Genomic DNA, 21,667 nt, shown 5'->3' on the forward strand with positions numbered 1-21,667 from the left:
AATTGGGCACATCTCGGAGACATGAGTCTCACCAAGACAGAAAAAACATTCATTATACTCATCACTTTGATCCATCTTCATTCCACACTTAGAACATTTCTGGAACAACACCATCTCAACAAAAAAGATAAAATGAGAAGAAAATTCTGAGGTAAATGAAGCATTCAGCTGAAGCAATTTTCTCTCCATAGCAGCAAAAAGAGAACCGAAGGAGAAGCACTGTCTCTGCTTCCATCACGTGACCACTTGGGCAGGAAATTAGTCTGCTTTCAGCTCTGGATGAGGATCACTCTGCACTCTGAAGTTTCTGGAAGCCGTCTAGTCAGTTCTCTAAAGTGGCCTGCACCTGCTCAGTCCCATGCGAACTGCACTGAAGACATGACAATGAAAGAAGGGTTCAAATCATTCTTCAAAAACTGGACCCAAAGAATTGCCAAGGCAGGCCAGTTATCAGTGTGGCACCTATCCTGCGGGGTTCCACAGGGTGCAGTCCTATCTCCCATATACTTCAATCTCTGGAAGAACTTAGAGAATTGCAGTTTGAGACCACCTGTCATCAGTGTAAGATTTTACTTGTGGGGTTCCATCAGGGCCTCCCACTTCTGATGGATCCACCTGATCTTTGCTCGCTCATTTAAGAAAGGAACCAGCTCCATGGAGAAGTTAACACACCAGAAGCATTCTAGCAGCTTCATTTAACCTAGAACAGGGGTAGGGAACCTTTAACACTCAAAGAGCCATTTGGACCCGTTTTCCATGGGAAAAGAAAACACTTGGAGCCGCAAATAATTTTGACATTTAAAATAAAGATAACACTATATATATATTTTACTCCGCTCATTCTGAGAAGCGCATGGATGCGGCAAGGATGGGGCCAGCGGCTTGGCCTCACCGGCCACCGGGAAAGCGCCCACCCTGCTCCAACGGGGCAGGCGAGAGGGGAAACCCGCGGCGTGGCCCAGCCGGCCGCAGGCAGTTGGTGCACCCGCCCTGCTGCCTGCAGGGTGGGCAAGGATGGGGCCAGCGGCTCGGATCGTGGAGCCAAAGTGCAAGGGTAGAAGAGCTGCATGCGGCTCTCGAGCCACAGGTTCCCTACCCCTGACCTAGAAGATATCCCATCACAGGGACTTAGGTGGTATGGTCACATAGATTAGTGGCATGGTTACCTTGACAAGAAACAATTACAATGAACTCCATATGGGTTTGCCCTTAAAACAATGTGGGGACTCCAGTTGGTGCAGAATGTTACTAAGCCAGTTACTAAGGGGTGCTAGGCAAAACATGTATGTACCCCCATTCTGAACACACTGCTCTGGTAACAAATTAGTTATCAAGTTCAATTCAAAGTTCCAGTTATCACCTATGAAGCCCTTAATGGCCTTGTACTCACATACCTGGAAGATCATTTTTCTACTAGGGTCTACTGTGTCAGCTTCAGTCATCTGAGCAAAGTCCTCAAAAGGTGTCAACCTGAAAATGGGCAGCTGCCCATTCTCAGTGGTGGTTCCTACCTTATGGAATGGCCTGTCTAAGTTGATGAGGAATGTACAAAACTGAAAAGTTCAAGATAGCATTTTTAAAATGAAATTAGAACTGGAGCAGAATAGAACACTCCAGGAAGGCACCTTATAATGAAATAGGATTGTAGTTTCTTGCATTTATTGTAGGACAAGTGGCGATTAAAGAGAATTTGCAGGGTCAGGCAACAGCAGCTATGGTCGGGAGTGGGGAGAGAGCTGCACCAAGCCAGCAATGGCAATGGCAGGGAGGGGGCAAGGAGCCCAATGGTGATGTGGGGGAAGCAGGCCCCAGTCATGGTAAGGAGGCCAGGAGCCGTGCCAGTCCTGGCAATGGAAGTGTTGAGATTATTGGGAGCCATGGTGGGCCTGAAAACCAGAGAGCCTCCTGGCTTCAGCAACACCCAGAAGGTTTCCTGGCATCAGCAGCATCCACGGAGGACCACCTGATGTCAACATCTTGGGGTCCAGCCCTACAGGACCTTCCACAGGGAGTGGAGATGCCTTCTGCTGCCAGCAAAGACAGGGGAAGCAGCCTGGCTCCCAACAGCAGCTGCGTTACCACCAGGAGCTTTCCTGAATATGATGTAGTGGGGGAAGGGTGTCTATGAGTCCTTCACTGACAAATAGGTGTGGTATTCTGCGCTTGCCCAGACAACACTCTTGGAATTTGGGGGGACTTAACCCTTCCCCCCAAGTATTTTTTTAATGTTTTCAGATTTTTCTGAAAAGTTAGAGATTCCCCCATCTTTGCAAAAATATCTGTTTTATGTATGGGCCCTATCCACAGAATTAAGTATTCACAAATGGACACAAACATGACGATTATATATATGATTGATTGCTTTTACTGCACAGCTTATGTCTTGCATTGTAATGCTTATAGTGAAACTTGTCTTAGATAATTTATTTGCTTTGTTTTGTATTCTTTGTCCAGTTGTGTTGCTCACTGTTTTTTTAAATGCTCTCTGATTGCATAGCTTTATATTTTATAATATGCCTTGAGGCTTGAGCCTTGGGATGAAAGGTTGTTGCATAAAGTGAATAAATAAATGCACAAGGTGGTTTACAGCATAAAAGTTAGTAGAGTCAGACCTCTGGCTCAAGAAGTTTGCAATCAAAATTTAGACAGTGGGAGATAGAGTGAAGAAAAGGATATAAGGATAAAAGGATATAAGGAAACTGGAGTGAATACAAATTCATGCACCAAACAGCCTTTGACACCTGTGCAACACCACAAGCCTATGAATATTTAGGATTTTAGATTAGGTCCAGTTTTGACTGAAACTTTTGCGCTACTTTTCATAAAATTTTTGCACTGCAATTTAATTATTGCCAAATATTATTTTAGACAAATCTTCAGAAATATGGGTCTTGAATTTAAAAAGTACATGGAAAAGATTTCGAATTTAAGTGTGTGCATGAGAGAAATGTCCAACATTTAAATTTTAAAAAACATATTCACAAACAAAAGCCAAAGCCATGCAATACATTTTATTAATATTATTAATACCAACAAAAATAGCAAAGCATACTATGAAAGACTTCAGGCTTTTTTAAATTCTTCAACAGTCTGGATATTTAAAAAACACAAGACAATGAGGAAAAAAGTTTCTCAGGAAGTCTAATGATAGAAGGGTAGAGAGATTAGTAGTACAGTCCTATTAGGGTTTCCAGACAGATGTCACGCCATTGGACACAACACTTTAGGATTCACGAATAGGATTATAATGAACCCTAGAGCATCACTCCAACAGTATGGTGTCAGTTCTGCATACATCTCACAAATGATGCCATGCTGTTGATTTGATGGCTATTTTTGACTTGTTTTCCCCTCACCATCCTACTGAGGAGCACCAGGAGTCTTCCACTTATAGCAGCCCCAAAACCTAAGCATGGGGGTGATTCAGAGGTATGTCCCTCTAAATTTAGTGGAACTTGGTAATAACTGTCCTTATGATTGCAGCCCTTGTGTACTGTAGAGAGAGACTGATTAAATAATGGGAGACACACAAACTCACCAGTGATTACAGCAAAACAAGACAACACCATTTTTCTAGATAAAGTATTGAAAGGTAAAACAAGTAAAAGTCAGATCTACACGGATTTTTGTGAATCCCTTGTTTATTTAGGTGACCCTCCCCAAAAAATACTGCATTAGATCCGTGTTCCTTATGACCAACTATACCTTCAATTAAGTTCCTTTCCCCTCCGCCCTTACAAGCCCAGGAAAAAATTAACTCAACTCCTTCCTAGTCTATAATTAGATAACAGACAGCACAGCAAAGACTGAGGTCTGGTCTGACCTAGCTCTGCCGGAGTATAATCACAGCCTTCACTTACTATTCACTGTTACAAATCATCGCAGGGCAGTGGGTTCTATCACAATTGCAAGTCACTGCTCAATAAATTCCATAACAATCTATTAACCAAGCCAATCAATCTTTTCTTATTTTAATTTCCCTCACTCTCTTTCCACATTTTCCCATGGGACATCCATGTGCTTTGCCTCAGAAAAGAACTTTTTATAGGGTCACCACAGAACAGGTGGTGCAGGCATTATTCCGTATTCAGGTACAGGTCTCCCATTGCTTTCATCTGGACAGTGGAAGGAAAGTGGTGATGGTGGGAGTGGAGTGATACATACACTGTGATTTCATTTACATATTTTAATAAGAAGTGATATCATAAGCATCCTGTGACACTCTAGGAATCACCAAGTAAAGTTGCAATACTTTCAATATTTTTAAAGGGTTCTGCCTTCTCAAGCAATCTTATCAGAGGTGGGATCCAGCAGGTTCTCACAGGTTCCCGAGAGTAGGTCACTAATTATTTGTGTGTGCCGAGAGGGGGTTACTAATGGGTGATTTTGCCACGTGATTTTTGCCTTAGTTACGCCCCTCCTCCGCTCCTCAGCAGTAGCGCGCAGAACTTGAAGCAGTCTAGCAGGAGGTGCGCCGGCGTGCATGTCAGCCTGCGTGCATTCGTTTCCCGCCCAAGGACCGGCGCAGCGGCTGCGTCCTTGCCACAGCCCGTCCCAGGAATGCCCCGCCCCCGTAGTGCCCCGCCCCGCCCCATTGGCGCTACACCACAGTTTGAATCCCACCACCATGGGAACCTGTTACTAAAATTTTTGGATCCCACCACTGAATCTTATGTTTGTCCATTTAACAAGAATGGAGAAAAATGCCCTCTAGCTATGCGAGTAGAGAGGAACTTGTCTGAGATTCAGAAAGAAAAGAAGGAAGAGGATGAAGTTTGATTAAGGAGAGAACTGACAGCCTGCAAACCTTGGACTGGTAGAAAATTTATTATGGCTGTTATTTTACTTTTATTTTAAAAGGTAAGTAGCAAGGAGATGAGCTTGGTAGAATGCTTCAGCTTTGCCTGAATGGACCAGCTGCCCTTGCTTTATCTTAACATTTACAGGAGAAAAGTGGGAGGCCTGCAAAGACTTGTAGGGGGCATCTCATTTTTCCTCCCTTGCTATCTCCTCTTCCACTTTCCTGAAAGCCCCATAGCCTTTCTCATTTTCCTGTTCCCTTCTCACTCACCAGGCAACCTACCTTTATCTGTGCCCTCTCATCTCCAGATTCCCTGCTTCTCTTTCTCTGGCAGCTTTTAGCAGAAAAACTGTGACTAGGTTGCCCAGTGCTGGTCACGGGGCCTAGCTGCACAGTGGTGAACCCACAAGGACTTGCCGGGGGAACGTCACTTTCCCCTGTACTCACTCTTGACACTGTTCCTCTTTCAATTCCATATTCTCATCCTTCTGTGCTTCCATCTCTCCTTCCCATTCAACAGGCACTCTACCATTTATCTGCCCCTATTTACTTCATTTAAACCCTGCTGTTTTCCACAATGGAACCAAAAGGAACTTGTGTCATTCTCCCCTCCTCCATTTTATCTTCACAACAACCCCGTGAAGTAGGTTAGCTGAGAATGGGACGAGCCCAAGGTTCCCCAATAAACTTCCAGGTGGAGTTGCCAACCTCTAAGTGGGGGCGGAAGAGGTCCTGGAATTGCAACTGCTTTCCATACTATAGGAATCAGTTCTCTGGGAGAAATGGGTTTTCGAACTATATGAAATTTATGTCCCTCCCCCCCCCCCCCGAACTCTCCTGGACCCCTCCAAATATCTAGGGATTTCCCAACCCAAAGTTGGCAGCCCACTGGAAAAGGCCTTTCCTTAGGTCTATAGAATATATCTAGTCTGTTCATGGTTCCAATCTCTGGATGTAGGTATCTACAATTGAGGCACACAGAGAATTAGATATATTAATAATAATATTTATAAATCACCTGCAAGGGTTTAAAGCACTTCACATACATTTTCTTGTCATTCTTGTGACCAACATGGATGGTGTGTAAGAACAATTATTTTCATACTGCTGATAGGCATCTGAGATTGAGAGAAAATGGCTTGCCTATGGCTACCTGAGATTTAACTCCAGCTCTCTGGGACAGAATAAAAGGATGTAATAAAATGATGTACTGGAAGATGATAGCTAAAACAAATAATCAGACAAGTTATATAGCAAGAAAGCAATGATACAAAAAGCCACATTTATGTTTATGTGATAACACTAAGTATGTCACTCCAGACGAAAAGCTTATTATGCCTTGGCAATCTCCATGTAGTACAATCTGAAATCTCTCTTTACATAATGCCACTCTAAGAATTCACAGTTGAGTATTTTTTTCCCCACATAACTGGCCCTTAGTAGGCAGCACAACCATTTTTACAGGATAGCATAAATATCAACAGAAGTCTTCAACCTCCATTGAAATGAGAACTGGCCCAACTCAAAAGGCACTCTGGCATGTCCAATGACCTGTAAATTTGTGAAGTGGATTTTTCCACTCCCTCCACCCCCTGCAGTCCACTAAACTTCTCTCAAGGTTCATTCATGGTGGACAGTAGGCAGTCAGGATGAGCATCAAAGGAAAAGTTTGGGTTTGCAATGAGAGGAAAGAATTAGTGAGAATCACAGTCCCCAGTTACAAAGGCATAATTCATACAGAGCCTTCTGAACTGCTTGGTTGGCCACATATCAGTACACATGATTGTCTAAGGCAGCAAAATTTCAGGATGGCAGAATTTTAGCTTAATTTAAAAAATCTTATAAGAGAAGATTTTATTTGACCCTTGTCTCCCAATACAATATGGTCTGAGACGTGGAGTCCTCTCTTTGAAGTAAACAAACAAAAAGAACTCCTTCCTTTGAAACAAGGAAAAGCTGCTGAAATCATGAAAACCCTTTAAAAGGAAATATTCCTCCTCCCGTTATTAAAGAATTTCTGTTGGGGAACAGAACTATGAGATTCCCCTCAGAATCCCCTCAGGGTTTTACTTGAGCAGTACATTAAGAATCACATTTGTGTCTTAAAGATCACATTTATATCAATGTTATTAGTTAAGGTATGTTAGGAGGAGGGTCAGTGCTAGTGGAGGAAAGGGAAGGCTGTCCAATGATCCCTTTCTGGCAGGTCAATGCGTGAAGGTTTTCACAACAACTTCACTGTAGATAAGGTGGATGTACTGAGTTCACTGTCCATCTCCTGCAATGGCCTCAGACTGAGAGGGGAAGGAATTGAATCTTCACCCTGATCCACCTCTACCTGTTGAAACCACCTTCATTCCAATGCCCTTCTCTTTAAACTAACTCTGTGGGGAGAGGGGTAGTCCTTTACCATGTTCTCTTTGGCTCTGGGTTGGAGCAACTTCAACAGCTCTTCACAGTCCCTGCTTCCTCTGGTTCATGTGGAACCAGTCAAACTAGGGCATTGCCTTCCCTTCCTGGAAAAGATTTTGGAATGGTCTGCACCCCCTTGTGGATAAATGTACTCCGGCCTTCTTCCTACCTTGACCCCATTAGGCCACTGCAGAAAGTCATGGCTTTTGTTTCTGGCCTGCCAATTTTTGAAGCCCCTGCATTCTTTAATCTTTGTGATTTGTCATACAAATAATTCATTGTAAGGGACAATGTCAAACCATTTGTAAATGTTTTAAAGGTAAAATCTAATACATATTTTGATATTCACTTCTGAAACACATGTATGTTATGTGCTGCTGAATGTCTGAGCCAATTGGGTCAGAATAATTTCCTGTAGCGAATTGGGTCAAAATAATTTCCATGAATTGTTGGAGGAGACCCAGTACAACATTACAATAATTGGAGCTCAGCGAGCTTGATGCCAAAACACAGAGGCTCAGATTAGACCAAAAATACCTGTAAAACGTTTCCTTTGTATTGTCTGTTTCCTAATATTTGGTCAACTATCGTTAGAAATAGTTGTGCTTTCTTCATAGCGTGAAGGTCTCTCTTTACAACATCACTATTTTTCTTTAAAAAATGAAAACGCTATTTGTCACCTCCTTTTTCTACACTAACTGATTAGAAACATTTTTAATGCCATAACAAGGTACTTCTGTATGCTCAATTGAACTTGCTAATACACTATGTAAATGCCTGGCAATAAAGAGTTTTTAAATATGTTGATGGAACAAAATTTTAAAACAGCATTTTCTGAATATATGGATAGTCAACAACACAATAAACATTATAAATGTAAACATTTCCTCCGTAATAGTTCACCATATGGTCACCATTCACAACAGATGCTGTCTGTGTATCCACTAAAATATACATAATTTATGCAATTTTGCTCTATAACAATTCTAAACAAGTAAAAGCATGCTACTCTGAAGCATTACAGGTGGTATGGTATTACATGACTATTGATTTGAGAAAGAAAAACTACACCTTTTTTCAGAAGTATCCATCAAACATACATTATAAAATGAAATAGTATTTGCTAGCTGCAAGCAACACAGTGTTACACTATCATGTGAAAATATCAATAACTGAATTGTATGCTTAGTTCAAATGACCAGAATCTATATGAACAAGTGGCCCAACAAAAGTAGAATTATACCCTTTTAAATTAACTGCTAAATTCATTTACTCTGCTTAAGATGGCACTGAAGTTAGCTCTGTACCATTGTTGAGCAAATTACACATCAATAAATGGTAAAGTAGAAACAATTAATGTATAGTTCAATAACTTTGAATCTTCAGCTCAACTTTCAGCACTGATTTACATTTTAAATACACAAGTTTTGCTCCACTAGTAATCTATCTTCTCACACAAAGATCAATGTTCCACAGCAGTGTTTTAACAACACACACAATATTCTGACTCTATATTGTTTTAAAATGGCTTCTCGTTGCAACACTTCCCTTATCATCAACCTATGGAATAAGTTTATCTACCTAATAGATAAACATTTCCTGCATCTGATGAAGTGAACTTGTAAAAACTATAGTTGGAATAAATGTTATTAGCCTTTACAGGTGCCATTGTCTTATTTTGCTGCTACAGATGGGCAGCCTCATCCATCAGTTGGGCACCTGGCCACAGTGCTGTGGCTGTGCTTGACTGATGCTCCAAAGAGGCTTCCCGGTGGCATGGGAAAGTCAAAAAGTCTCCTTGCTGCTAAGCCTCAATTGCCTGGAGTGGACCAATGCCAGTCAAAAGGCCAGCTTAAGTGTAGCCTGCAGCCTGCTGGCCTAACCCTGGCAAAGGCCAAGAGAGAGTCGACTAATATGGGCTCCTCCCCTGGCCCCGAACATTCTGCCCCCACTGTGCCAAAAAAGGATGCTGGTGTCAGATTCAGCACTGCGTTCCAGTGCTGGGTGGGAAGGTGGCAGCCTCACTCCAAAGAGATCACCCCTCCACCAGGATAAGTGCCTCAAGAGGGCAAATCTGGTGGCACAGCCAGCATGCCACTCCCAGAGCGGATTCACCCCCTCCCCCTTTTGGATGTGGTTCTAATACAGCTACTCCTCCAGAATTACATTCTCCTCAGTACATCAGTTGGTCTAGATATAACTGTAGCTCTTTATTGTTAAGCAATAGATCTTTACCACATGGCACAAGAGTATTCTGTAGAAAATTTATAAGTGCAGAACTCTTAAATCACAGTTGAGGTGCCACTGCAAGCTGGCATAGGCATCCATCACATTTATATCTATTTTTCCTGCACATAGTGAAGTAATCATTCAATTAGAAATATACTAACATCCACACATTTCTTGTGCTAGCATGTTTTTGTGAGTCAATCATTAGGACACACCAAAATCAGAAAGCATGATATAGCAGGATGTAACAATCCCCATGCATGCACATCAAGGCCTGCACAATTTGTTCTTCTGACATCAACTTTTCCTGTTGTTGTCTCTCTTTAGAGTCCCTCGACTTTCAAACCAGCTTGTTTAAGTTGTATCGGTACTTGCGGGAGGACGATTCTCATAAATTCTAACATACATCATTCTAGAACCTTCCTGGGTGGCCTTGCAGAATCTTTCCACATTTATTTTTTGACTTTTATTGAACCTTTTCTGTCTGTTAATCCACTAATTCAAAATATGATTTTCCACACTGCCCTATATTTTATCTCATAAAGGAATTCTATGCAGAACACAAGGCATACAATACTATAAAGAAATTTTTATGCTCAAATGCGATTACCTGTGCATCAGTAGCATCTTCAAGGTCATCTTATTTAGTCCAGTATAGCTTGGCAGGAAATTTGACCAATCCCATTGCCACTCAGTAATGGTGCACTGTTGATGTATAAGAAGAAGGTATTGTTAGTTATTAATCAGAGTTAATATGATCAGTAAATTAAAGCTCCAGCTGTGATAGACTAACTAAGGAGGAGGGGGGCCTGGAACAAGGACTTAGACAGATAGCATCAATCATGCTCACAGAAGAAGGATTTTATTCTAATAAGACAGCAATTAATTTATAAATCCATTTGGGGATGTAGCCATTATGTATATAAAGATAAATCAATTTTAAGTCGTTATTCTTCCAATTGTTAACAGCATTTTACCAAGCTACTTTCTCTGAAAGTCTGACTCTTGGTTACAAAAGCAAAATAATTGTCAATTTTTAAATCTCTTGTCACAATGTACATTTTTTTTACTGTTACAAAAGTTTATCAATAGGGAAACTTTAACAAAACTTGAATTAGGGATTATGCTGTATCTTAAGTAGTGCAGAGTTTTATCCGCCTGTCTGTCTGTCTGTCTGCATATCTACTAGTTTAAGACAGTCCAATTATTCAATTTACAAATTACTACAAATACAACGTTAACACGGGTAATATTCTCTAGCTTATTATTTAATTGTGTTAAATTACTGCATACAATAAGGGTATATGCAGTACAGTATGTGAATACACAACATTAATGAATATTATATAACAGTAAAATCTGACATTACGTTAAAGTTTATTGAACATACTTAATTGCTGTGTACACATTGTACAGTGTGCTCACATTGGATCCCTTTCAGTAGAAACGATTCCTGAGTGTCAAAGGCAGGAGAAGATTTGCTCTCCCCCCCCCCCCATCAGAGGCGTATCTAGGGAAAATTGAGCCCGTGGCAAAATCTGAGTTTACTGCCTGCCCCTGGCTTACTATAAATAACTCCTGTGAATCATGTTTAAGGCCTGTGAATGTTTTGCCCTTCTCCAAATCCACTCCTAGTTGCAACTATTTATTTTGTTCCTTTTAACTCCATGGAAACCAACAACAACTCATATCTGAACAATGTCATACCTTAATTAACACAGCCATAAACAGTACTGTAGATCTTAACCATATTAACAAGGGATACTAGAGACTGATATAATACTGGGAACTGGCTATTTAACCACAGTAGCTAAATGCTCTCTCAAGTTTGATGTGCAGAGGGAAGCAGAGAGGTACAAATGTAGGGTATATTTGTAGGTACAAATCCCCAACTTCATCCACACTCCAACTCATCAACCTTTCCCTATCTACCACCCCCAGTCTTGCAGAAGCTTCCCAGTACAGCTCCATGTTCTTGTCATCTCCCTCTCCCCACTTCCTGTTTCCAAAACTGAAGTGGCTAAGGTCATGCTGTTCTCCAACTAGATCACTGCAGTGAAGTGTTGAGAACTGCCTCCTCCTCAGCTGCCATCTGCTCACTCTCTTCCATAGGTTTCAATGAGTAAACAGAAAAGTGGGCAAGGGATACCCATTCCTCCACCTGCTACAATAACTACACATTCAGCAATAATCATTGACTTTTTAAAACCATAGACACAGCAAGAGACAGGACCAACACTAATTTTCCAGATCCGGAGCCTGAAGACTTAGGTCCTTGTGCACTTCTGTCATCCCAAAACTCAGTTTTAAATTTGTGGGAATTGGGAAGCATGGAAAACTCATTATTCCTTTCTTCACAACTGAGAGGCTTATGCAGAAGGAGAAGAGGGGGTACCTCAATTCTGACACATTAATCCCTCCTTATGTAGTCAGCAGAAGTTGAGCCATACAGCAATGCTGTCTCCACCATACTTCCCCCAACAGAAAGTATGCCATCCACTTGTTATGTATATTATATTAAGTATATAATTCAAGGACACTTTGAGGCTCAAATGGAACCTCAAAGTCTGAAGTGTGGGAAAAGTTACAGTTTATCTCACCTGAATCCCAAACTGCAGCCTATTTAGGTTCATATCAGTAGTTACCACTGTGGATTAAACATAGCAATCTCTTCCAGAATGGTGAATTTGCACCTATCTTTTGAGTTATTGGCAGTTTACTGCAGCAGTAAATTACATCACTTCTGTACTGATGTATCAGTGCACTTCTCACTGATTTATCCTCAGTAAAATATTAACCATGCCACAATCCCTTGATATATGCAAAAGAAAATTGAAAAAATTAACATTTTGCCTTTGGAAATATCACTTTAGGCCAACATTTCTACCCAAGAGGACAAAAGCAGTCACACTCTAAACTAATTTCCACGTCTCTTTCAGGCTTCGCATGGGAAGAAGCAGTAATCTTCAAGACATAGTTTAATAACTAGCTTCTACCTAGAAAATGTGGGGAACAGGTATGTCTCAGTGGTAGAAAAGATGTATATACAGAAGGTTCTTCAGAAACTGATATCTCCCGTTTAAAGATATCACACAGAAGATGTTAGGTAATATCTGTCTTCTTGAGAGCCTGCTGCCAGTCAGAGTAGACAATATTGAGCTAGAGGACTAATGATCTAGTTCAGTATAAGGTAGCTTCATAACACAGATTCAAGTTAAACCATAGAATAGGGGAAGCAAGGAGCAGTAAGCCAGAGTTCATGCCAGAGTTCAATGGAAGATTGGGAATAGCATACGGCAAAGAAAGAATGTGGGGGCCAGGCTACATTTATGTCACAGATAGGAAACAATGAGGGACAATGAATAATTAAATGGCACTATTATTATTATTATTAGTAGTAGTAGTAGTAGCAGCAGCAGCAGCAGCAGCAGCAGCAGCATTAGTATTATTTATTCTATTTGATAGACCGCTGTATCCCCGAAGGGCTCATTCGTTCACAAAATCACCTCCACATTAATTTGGATGGTTTTCAAAACAAATCACAAATATATAATGTGCTGCAGCTGATTTACAGCAACCCTGTGGGGTTTTCAAGGCAAGCAAAGGTAGTCTGCCATTGCCTTGCTTTATACATACCATACAAAATAGAACAATTAAAATTCTAAGGTACTATATGAAAGACAATACCATAAAAATATTCATTCATGCAATGCAGCCCTGAAATACACAAAGAGGAATATTAAAGATAAACACAAAATGATATTGCAATCCTTTAAGCACTGGAGACATAGCAAAATTAACCAGAACATAACATTTCAGTCTAGAGACACTAGCAACTGTTACAAGGGATATTGATAGCCATCCCAAGAACTCTATGTGAAAAAAAATGTATTTCTCCTTATGACAGCAGTTTTCTGGCCCCTGAAACCTGGCATCAAATTTAGTATCTCAAGGGTACTGGGCCACTATACTATTAGCTGAAACCCTGCCAACACAGTCCTATGTCATGATTCTCAGCTATGAAAGAAATCCAAGAGTCACTTGAGGGATTACTTCAGAGCAGACAATTTCATTTGTTTTAACAGCAGGTACAGTGATCCTGCTGTCATCTGTTTGCTCTGCCTTTCCTCTTTCTTCCCTAAAGCAGATCATGCAACTTGAAATATTAGGTTACTGCATGAAGGACATGATGATGGGCGGTGGATTGAATTAGATAACTCTCTTGATCCTCGCGATTCTCCCGTACTTCTCATACAGCCAGCCGGAAGTTGAAAAGCAGATATGATGGCAATGCCCCCTCACATGAAAAACAGTAATACACAGCCTCTGAACAGGCATACTATGTTTTTGCCTTCACATGCCTAATGCATATGGTTTGATCTATTTTTAAAAGCCATTTATGCTGCCAGACATTACAATATTCTGGGGACAATGAATTGAATGCATGAATTATCTACTGCAACAACCTACTTGCTTCATGTCGTTTTAAATTCATGGCCTACCAATTTCAGCAGATGACCTGCAGTTCTCAAATTCTGAAAAAGATTAAATAATTCTGCCTAACTTATTCATCTCATACCATCAGGATTTTATTATTGAATAGGACTCAACTTTTAAGAGGGACCACAATTCAACAGCTAAGTGTGCTTAAAATCACTGATTCAAATGAAGAAATGGCCAAAATAATGAGAACTTAGATCACCACATTATATTATATTAGAATACCCAACTATATTCCTCCAGAAGTAGGAACACATTTTTTTACAATTCAAATAGTTGTCAACCTGTTGTTTTCTTATACATGTCTCAGAAGCATTTTGCACTGCTGACATTATATCTGTCATCTGACCTCCCCAGCCTGCCCCAGAGGAAAATTTAATGGAAATAGAGAAGTTTAAAGGAATTAATTTTAACCACAGAATTATGTTTAAGGTAAACATGTGAAGACAGAACTTTCATGTACTTTTAAACTTTTTGAACTTTTAACAGTTATAGTATCAATGGATTGAATTATTTCTGTGTAACCACTTTTTCAATTTTCAAAATCTTTATGAATTAAACATTCTGACTGTTTGCTACAGTCTGATCATGAAACAGCACAGCAGAAGTTCCTGCAATAACTACTGCTTGTCACTTGCAGCTTAATAGAGCACAGCAGTCCTGCCACATAGCAGAGGAACTCTGAGTTGTCAGCATTTGAAGGTCTTATACTACTGGAGTACTAATGAATATCAGAGAGAGCTGAAACAGACATGGTAAAATATTATCTGCATTTCAAATTGGGGCCTAACTTAATTTTTGTTCTGTCATCTAAACAGTTTATTAATGCTCCAATAGTGTCTTTTTAAAAAAGTAAATTTCTATCTTAAGGTGAACTTTTCTGAAGCAAAAAGATTTATTAACTTAATGGACAAATATTAATGTTGTTATGAACATTCTCACTAGAACACACAATATAGACAAAATCAGAGCTGAAGCAAATGTGTCTACCTCAACATTTGTGAAACAAATGGGCCTGATATTGTTTGTATCCAGGCTACTTTTAAAAAATGCACTTTAAAAAATGTTAGCAACAGTTGATTGTCCTTTCTGCAGCTGCCTCATCATTCCCATGACCCCAAATCCAGGGTCCAAAGAAGATTCTGGCATTGTACCCCATCTTGCTAAGGCTATGAGAACTTCAACTGACTGTTCAAATAAAAATAATGAATCTTTTTGTCTTTCCTAATTCTAAGAAAAGAAGCTGTGGCACTCGACAACTTGGAATGCTGAGATGATCCTCTAGTAAGGAAGCCAAGATCACTGGAAGCCATGGGGCAAGCTAAGTGTGTTTGTGTACTGACTACTTATGCGGCAGATGAGCAGTCAGTCCTCAATCTTTCCCTTGTGGTGAGATTGTCCTATTTGAACAGCCCTCCTCCCTGCCAGATTTTTCTGTTTGTGTAGGTATTCCCCCCACACACAAAAGTATCTTTTTCTGGTCTTATCTGCCATTTTCCTGCCAAGCCTGATGTCAGGGGGATGCTATCTGGGTGATTAAGAGGCATTCCTACCTTAATGTAACTGTTGGCAACTATATATCAATGATACTACAAGACATATGTAACCAGCTTGCTTTATGTTACCACTGCCATCTGGGGCATTCTTTCTTTGATCTTTACTTTATGGCTTCACAAGGTCTGTGGATAACTAGACTTCCCCCTAACATCCTGGTCTCATGAGATACGGTGTTGTTTCCATTGCTCCATGGGGGCAGGATGCCAGGTGGCTCTCTATCACTATCTGCTTCCAACCTTGGGGTGCCTCTGCTCTGCAAACTCTTTCAAACTTCTTGGGAAAGCGGGAGGAAGGATTGACAACGGGGATGGCAAATGCCACGTTCACCAAGCTTGGTGCTCTGATCTTATCAATAAATGCTACTGATCAACAACACAGAGTGTATTTATTGGCTTAAGGTTCGAGACCAACACCTGATCTGTCCATCTGCATTATGTGAAATTGCCAGTCTTAAAAAAAATTGTCCCACCTGGTTTTTCTATAGTTTATTGACCAGGTGGGGGGAAAACAGAGGATGTCGCTTTCTGCATGGTATGATTGTTGAGGGAGTGGGGTTGTTGGGGGGGAAAGGGCTGGTGGCAGCAGGGAGATCCCAGAACAATCAGGCTTGAATTCAGTGTAAAAGGCATTTGGCTTTTCCCCCTCCAGTACTTTACCATGTTAATCAGCTGTTTGGAGCATCACCAATACTAGTTATCACATGCTTCTTACAATGCGTGATAAGAGCTGTCAGAGCTGAGAATATTTACCATCAGTTTGCCCTGGCACACAGCAAAAAGCAAGCATCCATTACTGAATGTGAAATTCCCTAAATGAAAGCTAGTATGTCTTTCAAAGCATATATAAGATATATATTCTCTTTCCAATAAAAAGGGACCAAAATTTCAGGATGTCAATGTGAAAAACAAGCTTTAATGTTGGTATCATTACAATTAGCAACCAAGTATTTCTATTTTAAAAATAAAAATGTTTAAAATCATAATAAATCTTGCAAGGGCTTGTGTGGGTGTTTCCCCTCCCCTTCAAATAACATCTCTAGCATAGAATGAGAATTCATTATTTCAGATAAATGCTCAATTAATAGATCTGTTCATTTAGTTATGTTTATATTGATTTATCTGTTGCTCATGCATTTTAATCTGTTATTTTTGAAAATAGTTACAACTGGCAGCTGTAATTTATGGATGCTTTTCAATAGTCCTCTTAAGATATTTTAATACTTGTCATTGATAACAGATGGAACAACCTCCTGCCCCTGTTGATGGCTGTTCCAATGCACTTCCTTCTAATTATTCTGCAATTCTGAAGCAAGGACTTTCAATACTACACTACTGTTCTTTGGCATCATAGGACAGAGCCCTCTATATTCCTGGGTCACTCTACACTAGGGGTGGCCAACCTATGGTGGCCCAGATGTTCATGGGCTACAATTCCTATCAGTCCCTGCCAATTGGCCATGCTGACAGAACAAAATGTGGTCACACCCAGTTCTAGCTCAATCTTTGTTGATATCTTTGTTGCCCTTTCGCTAGACACATTGGCTCCATCCATTTCTAGCTTGTTCAGGGTTATTTCCCTCACAACATCAGTTGGGTTGAAGGAAGAATCTGACTACACAGAGATGTTCAAACACCACACATATCAGGACAGTCTCTTTTAAGGGTAGGTTGGAGATCCTTGATCTGTAACCTAGATGTTACTTTTGCTGCGCACAAAAATACTTGCAAGCATTCTCTATGTCTAAATGGGCTTTGAAAATTTCAGGCTAACGTTGCGGAATACACAGGCAATGTCATGAAAAGCTGCAAATGCAAGTTAGCTGATTCTTGGTTCTGGAGGCTTAGAAGCAGAAATATAACTATTTAATGAAGCATTTCATACAGCATAATCTATGAGTAACCAGTATTCAAAATGGAACTGATATCCCACATCTGACATAGTCAAGAAAGCTGGAAGTCAGAATGAATAACACAGCCTAAGGAAAAGGCATGAGTACAGGCAGAGATCAAACCCTGGGATCCAGCAGTAATACTACAGAGTTTTATTTTTTTAGTACCAGCGAGTTGTACAGCCTGAAAGGCCTAGCCTGGAGGCAGTAACTTTACATCCAAAGCTTGATCTTACTGGGTCCTTCAGCCAGTTGTTTGCTACATTCTCATTTTATCCCTCCATGTATGGTGTGTTTGCTCTACTGCTCTGCTGGTCATCTTGAGAAGGGAACCGTGCAGATGCTATTGGGTCAGCTACTAATGTAGAATGCAGCCTGCTTAGGTGCCACACAGAGTAAAACTCTAGAGTCGCTAGCTCCAGGGTCTGGGTGTGAATTCCACTGCGCCTGAAAAGCAGGATTGTTTTCCACCTTCCTGTCTCAGTGGAATGGAAAACTGCCTCTTCTTTAATTTGAGGTATTCACAGCCAAGGTGTAAATACATTCAAAACTGTGTAAGAAAGCAAACACCTAGAGAAAATTGACTGAATAAAGGAATAATGCCCACAGCACGCTTGAAACTAAGTATGCACAAAGACCACAAAAAGCCCATTGTTAAGAGCAAATATTTTAAAAGAAAGATTAAAAAATAGTATAAGGTTTTCTTGTGCCCATTCAGCTATGAGAGACAGCCAGCGACTCCCCTCAGCATAAACAGGATGGGATATCTGTGTGTCTCCAAGCAGAAGGAATTGCTATGGAAACACTAATGGTATGGGGTAAATATGATGGTAGGCAGAGGCCGTATGAGAGAAGGGGGCCAAGAGGTGGTTATGCTAGCCCCCCCTGACTTCCAATCCCCTTCTGACCTCCAACCTCTGCCTAACTATTGTTTGTAATTTGAGGGATATCTTAAGAGGACTATTGGCATACTATTTCCTCCAAGGCATGCGTATATCTGTGGCTGAATGCTGTGCTGTGCTCCCCCCTTCTATACTTTTGCGTAGGTCTGCTTCAACTGGGCCAATCCATGTCACTGTCTGTAGGTGCCCACAGGACTATGCACATTGCCTCAGTGACTCCTGTGAAAAAACCACAGAACAATGCTAGAACTGACTTTGTCCTTGACTCTATGCCTAATACCTATATTGTCTTTTCCCATGTAATATATTGGGGTGGGGCAGGAGACTTAACCTTTAAGCAGGAAGGAGAGACAACAAGAATGTTACCTTCTCTGTGCTACAGTGGAAAAAAGGAGGGATAAAGAGATTCCAGAAATAGAGAAATAATAATAATTTCAGAAAGTTAAACACCTGATTAAATAATGTGGGAATGCTGGATAGGGAAGATGTACACTTATCCTTACAATCATAAGAAACAATACGCACTGCCTGGATGATACTTATACACGGCATTCCTACACAGCAATCACATAAAGTAGCACATTTACTCAGGCAAACAAAATTATTATTGTTTCAGAGTGGAAATTATAGTATATTTATAACAGGTGTGCAAACCTGAGAAATGAATGTGCATTTATTGCATTAAAAACCTGACTGTGCCAGAACCCCCTAAAACTTTTTAGCAATATTTGAAATTCGCTTGGCACTCAGGTGATAAAAGTCTGGAATCAACAAAGGAAGCAATCCTAAGCATGTCTAGTCCCATTTTACTCATTGCAGCTTAATCCTAGGAAAGCGTTCTAGGATTTCACCCAAAGATTTCAAGGGAGATGTAGTGTGAGGAAGTAGACAGTTCTTTTACTAGCTTTTTATTGCAACAGTAACATTATCAGAAGTCAGCTGACAAAGGTACTAACTTTTGCTTCATCATCACACAATATTTCATTTCAGTGAAAGTGGAAATGCTTTGAACAGTCACTAACCTTTTCTAAGACGTTGGTACAATACCAGTAGTGAACACGGAAAGGGTCAAAAACAGGCTGTTGTTCTTTGTTTCTCAATGTGAGATTCAATGGTCTAATGTTTGCCATGTTTTCTTCAGAAAATTCCTCAAAATACAGCTGTTTGTGCAAATACTCCTTTAAAAAAGAAACCCAGGTGAATATTAATTGCATTCAGAAAGGCAAATTAAGCAAATTTCACATATATTGACACAGCAATCACCTTCTACTCCTACAATTTTTATTTATGTAAATAGAAACAGTGATCTCTTTCAATCAAAAGCACCTGTTCAGTGATTTAGCTGGCATTTTATGCTTTTGTTAATAGCCACATCTCTGTGGAATAAGCTGTTTTTTCCAATAAGAAGCATAATATAATTTTTGTTGTTCTGTACCTTACTGGAAACAATAACTAATAAGAGACATTCAATTACATATATGCATTATAGAAAACAAGTATTGTGAACTAGGTCCTCTAAACAAGTGCAGAAATAATGTAATTCGCAGCAAGTATGAAATTAACTTCCATGGCTGAGATAACAAGATTGAGAAGTATAACTTGTTCAGTTGGAAAAAGAGGTATAAAACTATATATAACATTGCACAAAATGCAGGATAATAGAAACAGAATTTTGTTATGAATAGTCTTATCCCTAAGACTACTATACTTTCAAATCTCCCGTGTAACTAAAATGATAGCATTAGGAAATGATATTGTGACTTAAGTGACATAGCTGAATGTATTTTTTCAGTAAATTAATCAATTCTGCCAGTTTTAGGCACCTACAAAATCCTGCTTCAAAACTTTCAAGATTCAGGATGCCACTTTAATTGCAGTCATGGACATCAATACATTACAGCTAAAGCATCTACATACGATGGAGTTGCCCAATGGAGTTCCCCAAATAACTTGCCAAGTTAAGAAAGGGGACAACAGTAGACTCACTAGGTAATACTTCGTAAATCAAGGAAATTGTAACCATCTGAAAATAATTTTTATTGATTCTGAGACCTCAAATTAAGAAATGTCTCTGTTTCAACATAGAGTACAACTGATTAAAATTCCACATATTGCAAGCCATGTAGATCCCTGTTCTAGAACAAGTCAATTTGGCTATCACAGTTAAAGGAGGAAAGCAGGGCAGGCAGACAAGAGCAGGGAGACATGGCATCTTGAAACATGAAAAAGTCAGAAGGAATTACAAACTTGGTTGGGACTCCAGGTGGGGGCCTGGAGATCACAACTGATCTCCAGACTACAAAGATTAGTTCCCTTAAAGAAAATGGTTGCTTTGAAGGGTAACTTCTATGACATTACAAATAGCTGAGGTCCCTCCTCTCTCCAAATCCTACTTCCTGGGCTCCATCTTCAAATCTCCAAGAATTTTCCAACTTAGCATTGGCAACCCTGAAGCTCACAGACAGTTCTGGGAAGTCAAGTCTGACTGGGCAAAGAGCATGAGGACTTTCTTTGCCTTGTCACACTTAAGAAGTTTCTTCCCTACTAGTCTTCCATTCTACACTACTGAACTGTCTCAACAAAAGAAAAAAAATCGTAACTTAATTCACAACATGCTGGACCATCTTTGGTTTAGAATGCTCAGTTTGGGCCTTGGGCACTAGTACCCAAACAGAGCATTCTAAAACAGTCCAGCATGTGGTAATGAAGTTACGATTCTGTTTTTTTTTCTTTCAGTGAGACAGAGTATAGGTGGTTTCAAATATCACTAAAGGATCTATGAACCCTTTAAATGTAATGATAGCAAAAACATGAGAAGAAATACAAAAGTGGCAAGATTGTTATGAAAAACTGGCACAAAAGGGAGATTATTTAAAATGCCACTGTGCTTTTATTTCAAAGTACCTCACTGGTGCCTTTATTTACCAACTACGGTGTCTATTTTTCGCCACACAGAACTGTGCACTCAATATTACAACTGTCATGAATTTTTAAAAATGTAATCACTGTTTGATGATTTTCTAAAAGCTATTATTAATGTCGCTTTTCCTTACAAAAAATATCCACACTGCTATTCTGTGTCAATTACTTCACAGCCATATCCATCAGTAATGTGGATTGGCTGAGAAACATTCTACACATATCAAATGCAGGGAAAAATGTGTTGCATGAGGATAACCTTCCTTGAACTAAGCAACTGTGTGCATGCTGAAGTACATACGTGTAGACGGTACATCAAGTTCTGTAGATATTAATAAGCTTCTGTAATAATAATTATTCCACTATTGCATTATTCAGGATGCACTTGAGATATTAGGTAAAATTAGGTGCAATCATTTTGTGGCAACTATTGAAACGAACTGCTTTGGAGATTATCTT

The 21,667-nt window shown here is 40.0% G+C and overlaps 1 protein-coding gene across 3 annotated transcripts in view; it reads right to left on the minus strand.

The window, feature by feature from the left end:
• The window catches only part of KIAA0825 (KIAA0825 ortholog), a 251,024-nt gene that overhangs the window by 117,577 nt on the left and 111,780 nt on the right, over window positions 1–21,667 (minus strand). For all 3 annotated transcript variants that reach the window (XM_048503736.1, XM_048503735.1, XM_048503737.1), the window contains 2 exons: window positions 19,312–19,467; window positions 10,053–10,147 (listed from right to left, as the gene is read on the minus strand). In XM_048503736.1, coding sequence (XP_048359693.1) covers window positions 10,053–10,147; window positions 19,312–19,467 — 251 coding nt within the window. The remainder of the gene's footprint in view (window positions 1–10,052; window positions 10,148–19,311; window positions 19,468–21,667) is intronic.

The sequence above is a fragment of the Sphaerodactylus townsendi genome, linkage group LG07, assembly GCF_021028975.2.
Source record: "Sphaerodactylus townsendi isolate TG3544 linkage group LG07, MPM_Stown_v2.3, whole genome shotgun sequence".
In the NCBI taxonomy this organism is placed as follows: domain Eukaryota; kingdom Metazoa; phylum Chordata; class Lepidosauria; order Squamata; family Sphaerodactylidae; genus Sphaerodactylus; species Sphaerodactylus townsendi.